Below are 8,402 nucleotides of genomic sequence, written 5' to 3'. Positions count from 1 at the left end.
ATGCCTATCATTTTTTATAATGGTAGGTTTGACGGATTGTGATAGGCATGTGTACGGGACCTCAATTTTCAAGTCATGCACACATTTATCCACTTCAAGCTCATCATACAGAATGTCAAGTAGTTGCTCATATGTCACACCCTTGTCCACGGGCAGAACTTGATTTTCAGCATCTATGAAAATCCAATCCCTATTTTCGAGTTCCCAAACACCATTGAATGCAACAAATACGGAAATAGTCGAATCTGCAAAAAAACAAAAAAGGTCAAAAAGTTAAACTACAACATAAAATAGAAAATATCGATTTCTATCGATATATGTCGAGTCCTATCGAGGTCACACATATCGAGTTTTATCGAGTACAGTCGATGACTATCGAGGCAAGCAATCCAATTAAACTCTTATACACCTATCGAGTTTTATCGAGTACAATCGAGGCAAACAATCCAATTAAACTCTTATACACCTATCGAATTTTATCGAGTACAATCGAGTACCATCAAGTTATTAATTCCAATTAAACTCTTATACTACACGTATCGAGTTTTATCGAGTACAATCGAGTACCATCGAGTTATTAATTCCAATTAAACTCTTATACTACACGTATCGAGTTTTATCGAGTACCATCGAGGTACTAACATCCTAACACTATCGAGGTCGTCGAGGTCCATCGAGCCAGCATGCATGCAACACATCGAGACCTATCGAGTTTCATCGAAACTCATTGAGGCAGGAAAAAAATCCAGAAAAAAACGCACGAAGTATCCAAAATTCATTCCATGAAAAATTGCAATAAAACATGAAGGCATACACAGATCTGTTCGAAATAAGACAAGTAATGTAACCAGACAAGTTTCCTCACTACATATAACAAATATATACTTACCCATACGATTTTTTCCCTTAGATCCGAAATCCAAAATGAAGTTTCTTGACTTGAAATGACTCACAACTTGCCTCTAGATCCGAAATGCAAATTAATGGTGGCTGGCTTTTTTTGTGTGTACGAGAGTTTGAGAGATAAAGAGGGAAATAAGAGATAGAGAGTGAAGACTATGAGAAAAAGAGAGGGAAAATTATGCCAGGGGTATTTTGGGTAGTAACGGCATTAGTAGGACCAAAACAAGAGACTTATAGGGATAAGAGATTTTTCAAACAGAGTGTGACTTATTGCATTAAAAATCAAATTTCCCCTTTAAAATGCATTGATTAAGTATTTGTACGATGAATATGTTAGTTCAGATAATTACTATAGATTGATATGTAATTTTAGCTTTGAACTATTCTAATTCAATTTAATTAATACTTATTTAGTTGTAATGTAATGTTTAATTCACATATTAATGATGATATTTTAGTCATGTGTATTATTTTTAAATATTATTTTTCTTTATATTATTATTAATATTACATATAATTAATTAATATTTATTTGTAAATTCTCAATTATTGTTTGTATTTAATAAATAAAATAAAGAGACTTTAATATATACTTTTAAGAGATTATATATTTTAGTGTGATATTTAAAATATTAGGATGGAGATCAAAATAAAGATACAGTATAAATAGTATAAAAATAATAAAACATGCGTAAAGTAAAGGAGGATTTAGGTTGGAGATTGTCTTAGAATCACAACATTACGCAAACCTATTTTTTGTTTATTTATTTACAGCTGTAATTCTAAGTTTTTCTTTATAATATATTCCAAGACTATGTTATATTATTTTATAAATAATATAATGTATTGATTAAATAACTTCGTAATAAATAATAAGGTGTGCAAAATTATATTTTGTTATATGCAACATATAATATAGAGGTACAATTTTGAGGAATAATGATCAAAACTTTTGTAACATAGTGTGGAGTTACAATTTAAAAAAAAATGATAATCATAACTCTCACGTAAACATGCTCTTAAAACATAAAAAAAAGTTACATATTCATTTGAATTTGATGATAGATATTGTGTAGTTGTAACCCCTACTAATAATATTGTAGGGTTGGTGGATGAGTTTCAAATTCAAAGAAGAGTGTAAACTCTATAAAAAAAGATTATTCGGTCACTTGAAGAAAAATATTTGTGATGATATACTTATATTTATAAGTATGAGCAGGTTTGATAAATCCTTAGAATCATTTATAAAATGTCGAAAGTATTCTTACGAGAAAGAAAATAGCTTTTAGAACAATGTTTAAAAACCTTTAATTATTTTTACTTCCTCTCTTTCGTTGTGAAAGTCTCTTGGATTATTTTGCATAGAATTTGTATTCTTCTTCCCTTCTTGAAAGAGTTCCAATCATGTAATCTCAATCCTATTATTATTATTATAAATTATTTTATTGTAATCCTCTTCCCTCAAATGTATTATTCTCTAACACACTATATGCACCGCCATCTATCCCCATTCGTGTACTTAAAAGAAACAACCTAATGCTGAAGAGCATTTGAATCAACAAGGAACATTCAAAGCAATTTTTCCTAACAAACAAGAAAGTACATTGCTTTTAGCTCTTCTTACTCTTGCTACTGATTACTGCCTTCTAATTGCACGATGTCTTCTAAAAACAATGTCATATTAAGGTGTGAAGACCCACCTTCTTCAACGGCTCTCTTTGCCATCTCCCCAAGCTTTCTAGCTCTTTTCCTTCTCTCCAAGCTTTCTTCTCCTTCATCCAACACTTCCTCTAAAGCTCTCTTAATAGTTTCCCTCTTCACCTTAACCCCAACTCTCTCTTCCTCTCCCCATTTCATTGGCTCTTCCAACCCCAGAGTTACTGCTACATTCAAAACTTGCACAGCCAGTTTCTCATTAAGAAACTGGTCAGCAAATAGCGGCCAAGTAACCATGGGGACCCCAGCACTTATTCCTTCAAGAGTTGAATTCCATCCACAGTGAGTTAAGAACACCCCAACAGCAGGGTGTGATAATATTAGTATTTGTGGTGCCCAACCCCGGATGACCAACCCTCTTCCCTTGGTCCTTTCTTCAAACCCATCTTCTTTGATCCATTTATCTACTTCTTCTGAAGTACTAGCCCCCCCTCTTATAACCCAAATGAACGGTTTGTTTGATGCTTCCAAGCCTAGTCCAAGTTCTATCAACTGTGAAGGTACTAAATTACATAAGCTTCCTAGGCAAACATAAGCTACAGATGTTGGTTTCCACAAATCAAGCCACTTGAGACACTGATGTTCATCAACAGAAGACTTGTTACCTCTCTCAGCCTTATCCCATTCATCTTTGTTGCATAAGGAAACTGGGCCAATACACCAAACTTTATCGCTCCTCACCTTCTTGTAGTCCTGGACATATGCGGGCTCCAACTCTTCAAAACTATTAATGATTACTCCATAAGACTCAATCTCAGCCTTCATCCTTTGCTCATGAAATTCTTTCAGATCTGAACTCGTTGCAATATGTGGTAGCTGAGCTTTGGTAATCTCAATCCGGTCTGGCAAATCAGGGAGAAGAAAGCGCTCTGTTTCAGAACTTATATGGTCAAGAGCCTTGGAACTATGCACATTGTACAAGCATAACATGCAGAAGCAGCATACTCCAAGGAATGATATCCTTGGAATGTTGAACTTTCGAGCTATGTTGATTGTCCACGGCAAACACATGTCAGATATTATGCAATTTGGCCTAGGCTTAAGCTCTTCAAACCTTTTCTCTGCCGGCTGTTGCATCATAGAGGCTGCGAGTAAGAGTTTTGAGGCACAAGCTAAGGAAGGCATCGTGTCAAAATTCTCACACTCTTCAGGTAATCCTACTTCTTTTGAAGGAAACCTCAGTTGGATTAAATTAATATTTAACCCGGTTTCAACGGCTCGAGCAAGAACTCTCTCGAAACGGGATGCGTTGCCTGGTGTGGTGACTATGGTGATCTTGGCACCACGTTCAGCCAACATTCTGGCTATGTCTACCATTGGGATCATGTGGCCTTGTGCCATAAGAGGGAACATGAGAAAGTGAAGCTGTTTATCTTGGGAAGCCATTGAAATTTCAAAAGAAGAAAAAAATTATAAAAGGGAAATCTTAGTACGAGATGTGTTTCTTTCTCAAATTTATATAAATAGCTGGCTCTAAGCTGCTGTCAAACGGTACATTGTTTGCTTTTGTAAGCCCTTGCGTATGCAATTTGGATTCCCTTAAGATGTAATGCTTCACTCAGCCAGAGCAGTCAACAGACTTTTTGTGGACAGTGTTTCCCTTATTAATTTCAACATCTCTATCCATAACATTTTTACTTCTCTCTGTCTAAAGTTTAACACTGATGTTTACGTTTTTTTGTTTTGAAAGGAATGTTACGTATCTTTTCATCCAATTGTACACAACACAAGAATTCCTTTACGTTTCTTTTCTTCCAATTATACACAAAATAAGAATGAAGTAGGGAAAGTAGCACGAGCTTGCTGACAATTTAAAATTTTATAGGCATTCTAAATACTACAACACAAACAGAGGATTAATTTTAAGATGAACATCAAATTCAAGTACTAAATGTCATGTGAACATTTGGGAGTCATGGTCATATATATAACCAGAAAATTATTGTATCATTTTAGTTAAATAAAGACCAAAAAAAAACCAATGCATAAATCTGATGTACATTTGACATCACCAAGAAACACCTAGCCGAAAAAGTGACCAAAAATCCCTTTCTTTACTGGCCAAATAATACTTGGAGAAATCTTACCAGACCCTAAATTTTCTTGTCAGAAAAGAGAAAAGGCCATCGTCATGAGTAGTGTGTGTATATATGTGAAACATACAAAGCCTCTCTCTCTCTCTCTCTCTCTCTCTCTCTCTCTCTCATACTCCAAAAGGCAAGGATCATAGTTACACATAGAACAAGGGCCAGTTTTAGAAATTGTATGACAGAAACTTAAAATAAACTTGTTGTGGCATGGTCAATTATCTTGTAGTAATAGTGTATTAACGTGACAAAAGAAAAGTCAGAAAACATATAGACATAAGTAGAGAAAAGCAACAAAAACAGACCAAAGAAACATATCCACATAATATTTAACGTACATGAAGTAAAAAGAGATAATATTTAGTATCTTAAGTATTTTAGTAGCATTATTTGACTAAAATTTCAATAGTATGTCTACTTTGTTGTTTGGTAAAAATATGTTTTATAAGTTGCGTATAATATGAGTTTTTAGAAAACAAACTATGTTATATATGGTAAATTCATAATATCTAAAAAATCAAGTAATACATTTTAATACAAATTTAATGGTATGAATGCCACCCACCTTTAATTTTAAAAAAAATAATTGCAAGAACAATTATATAATTGAAAGCGCATATGAGTAAAAAAAATATCGCCGAACCAAGTGTACTGGAGAAAGATTAATCTACATATATGAATAAGAAGCTCACTTCTAGTTGTAGATTCTAAGTTATGTGACAAATTGTAGAACACCTGATAATATTGAGTCAATTATATATTTTTTATATATAATGTATATATTTGCATATGGCCAAATGATTCGTGTGAGTGAGGGTAAGTGAAGAAAGGGATAGCAAAATTCTAGAGAGAGAGAGAGCGATGGTGACGGTGACATAACAGAGGGATAAAAGTGGGAAAAAAAGATGGATTTAATCTATTTGAGAAGAAACAAAAATTACAGATAACAAAACGAGCATATTTCAAATATTAATAAGCTTTCCCAGAAAAAGATATAACTGGGATTATATACTTCCATATAGGAGGATGTATAAAATCCTCCAATAGTAACAAAAAGATAGAAATAAATTAAAAGGATTTTCTAGCTTATCTTCCATACATCAACTAGATTTGATGTCATTTTTCAAGCCTAAGCAATTGTTGTTTTTTCACATATTGGATTAAAAATTTCCATGGTAAGGTGAGAAGATCCACCTTCTCCTATTGCTCTTTTTATCAAGCTCCCTTACTTTCTTTCTTCTTTCCTCAGCTTCTTTTCCTTTCTCCATTACCTTGTCTATAGCTTTATTCACTCTCTCTTTTCATTACCAACCCGGATATGTCCTCCAAACCCCATGTCACAGCAGCCTCAACTCCTATTATCACCCAACATTTACAACTTAATGACAATGTCAACAAAACCAAAATCTTTAAGGGGCCTTAGATATTCTTTTTTCTCTAACCCTAGTCAATTGATACCCTTGAATACCTGGATTTTGATCAACTTCACCCTCTGTTATATGTAGTGCTCATCATCATCCAAGATTTCTTCTCCTGTTTCATCTGTAGTAACCATTTCCTATTGCTCCTTAGAATTCTCATCATCAGTCTCCACCTTAAACTGTACTTTATTGCTGGCCTCCTGATTTGATTTCACAGGTTGTTCTCTCAAAATAGGCCCTTATAAACTGTCTTCCCCGAACACAACATCTCTGCTTATGAAATACTTTTGATAGATCATCAAAGAAAAACAAAATTATGCATATAAAGTAGAACTTTTGAATCAACAAATAACATTCAAAACAATTTTTCCTAAAAAACAAGAAAGTACAGCGCTTCTAGCTCTTTTCTTACTCTTGCTACTGATTATTGCCTTCTAAATGTACGATGTCTTCTAAAAACAATGCCATATTGAGGTGTGAAGACCCACCTTCTTCAACGGCTCTCTTTGCCATTTCCCCAAGCTTTCTAGCTCTTTCCCTTCTCTCCTTGCTTTCTTCTCCTTCACCCAACACTTCCTCTAAAGCACTCTTAATAGTTTCCCTCTTCACGTTGACTCCACTTTTCTCTTCCTCTCCCCATTTCATTGGCTCTTCCAACCCCAGAGTTACAGCTATCTTCAAAACTTGTGCAACCAGTTTCTCATTAAGAAACTGGTCACCAAATAGCGGCCAGGTAACCAAGGGAACCCCTGCACATATTCCTTCAAGAGTTGAATTCCATCCACAGTGAGTTAAGAACACTCCAACTGCAGGGTGTGAGAAGATTAGTACTTGTGGAGCCCAACCGCGGATGACCAGCCCTCTTTCCTTGGTCCTTTTTTCAAACCCATCTTCTTTGATCCACTTCTCTACCTCATCTGAAGTACTAGTCCCTCCTCTTATAACCCAAATAAACGATTTGTTTGAAGCCTCCAAGCCTAGTCCAAGTTCTATAAACTGTGAAGTTACCAAATTACATAAGCTTCCTAGGCAAACATAAACTACAGAGGCGGGTTTCCACAAATCAAGCCACTTTAGACACTGATGTTCATCAACAGAAGACTTGTTACCTCTTTCAGCCTTGTCCAATTCATCTTTGTTGCATAAGGAAACCGGGCCAATACACCAAACTTTACCATTCCTCACCTTCTTGTAGTCTTGGACATATGCATGCTCCAACTCTTCAAAACTATTAATGATTACTCCATAAGACTCTATCTCAGCTTTCATTCTTTGGTCATGAAATTCTTTCAGATCTGAACTCGTTGCAGTAAGTGGTAGCTGAGCTTTGGTAATCTCAATCCGGTCTGACAAATCAGGGAGAACAAAGCGCTCTGTTTCAGAACTTATATTGTCAAGAACCTTAGAACTGTGCACATTGTACAAGCATAACATGCAGAAGCAGCATATTCCAGGGAATGATATCCTTGGAATGTTGAACTTTCGAGCTATGTTTATTGTCCAAGGCAAACTCATGTCAGATATTATGCAATTTGGCCTAGGCATAAGCTCTTCAAACCTTTTCTCTGCTGGCTGTTGCATCATAGAGGCTGCGTGAAAGAGTTTTGAGGCACAACCTAGAGAAGGCATTGTATCGAAATTCTCACACTCTTCAGGTAATCCTGCTTCTTTTGAAGGAAACCTCAGTTGGACTAAATGGATACTTAGCCCGTTTTCAATGGCACGAGCAAGAACTCTTTCGAAACGGGCTGCGTTGCCTGGTGTGGTGACTATGGTGATCTTGGCACCACGTTCTGCCATCATTCTGGCTATGTCTACCATTGGAATCATGTGACCTTGTGCCATAAGAGGAAACATGAGAAAGTGAAGCTGTGTATCTTGGGAAGCCATTGAAATTTCAAAAAAAAAAATTAAATAAAAAAGAGAAATCTTAGTATAAGATGTGTTTCTTTCTCAAATTATTATAAATAGCTAGCTCCAAGCTACTGTCAAACGGTGCTTTTTTTGGTGTTGTAAGCCCATACGTATGCAATTTGGATTACCGTAAGATGTAGTGCTTCACTCACAGCCAGAACAGACTTTGTGTGGACAGTGTTTCCCTTATCTCTACATCAATCCATATCTTCACTCTTTCTAGAGCTTCGCACTGATGTTTAAGTTTCTTTCCTTTAATTGTACACAAAACAAGAATGAAGTTCATTATTTTTTTTCCTTCTAATTTTTAAGGACTAAATTTATTCTATTTGAATAGAAAATGATATTACAAATACCACAA

The 8,402-nt window shown here is 35.2% G+C and overlaps 2 protein-coding genes across 3 annotated transcripts; both read right to left on the bottom strand.

Moving 5' to 3' along the window:
- Positions 1-2,307: 2,307 nt before the first annotated feature.
- LOC133831210 (UDP-glycosyltransferase 73C25-like) lies at positions 2,308-4,067 on the bottom strand. Its single transcript, XM_062261418.1, has one exon. The coding sequence runs from the start codon at positions 4,003-4,005 to the stop codon at positions 2,533-2,535; it is 1,473 nt and encodes a 490-aa protein (XP_062117402.1). The 5' UTR covers positions 4,006-4,067; the 3' UTR covers positions 2,308-2,532.
- A 1,576-nt stretch (positions 4,068-5,643) lies between these two features.
- On the bottom strand, positions 5,644-8,221 carry LOC133831209 (UDP-glycosyltransferase 73C1-like). Of its 2 annotated transcripts, none has more exons than XR_009892440.1 (2): positions 6,175-8,221; positions 5,644-6,061 (listed from the first exon to the last, which is right to left on the bottom strand). XR_009892440.1 is itself a non-coding variant. In XM_062261417.1 (2 exons), the coding sequence occupies exon 1, from the start codon at positions 8,015-8,017 to the stop codon at positions 6,545-6,547; it is 1,473 nt and encodes a 490-aa protein (XP_062117401.1). In that variant the 5' UTR covers positions 8,018-8,221; the 3' UTR covers positions 5,644-6,411; positions 6,540-6,544. The 2 variants fall into 2 exon arrangements, 1 of the variants encoding a protein (XP_062117401.1); XM_062261417.1 differs by having other exon boundaries at positions 5,644-6,411; positions 6,540-8,221.
- Positions 8,222-8,402: the final 181 nt, after the last annotated feature.

Source organism: Humulus lupulus, chromosome 4 (assembly GCF_963169125.1).
Source record: "Humulus lupulus chromosome 4, drHumLupu1.1, whole genome shotgun sequence".
In the NCBI taxonomy this organism is placed as follows: Eukaryota; Viridiplantae; Streptophyta; class Magnoliopsida; order Rosales; family Cannabaceae; genus Humulus; species Humulus lupulus.
The sequence above is the reverse complement of the archived record's forward strand: the minus strand, read 5'-3'. Positions and strand labels throughout refer to the sequence as shown.

Bases quoted from the DNA above. Each gene is read 5' to 3' on its own strand.
- LOC133831209 (XM_062261417.1), bottom strand. From the start codon at position 8,017: ATGGCTTCCCAAGATACACAGCTTCACTTTCTCATGTTTCCTCTTATG.
- LOC133831210 (XM_062261418.1), bottom strand. From the start codon at position 4,005: ATGGCTTCCCAAGATAAACAGCTTCACTTTCTCATGTTCCCTCTTATG.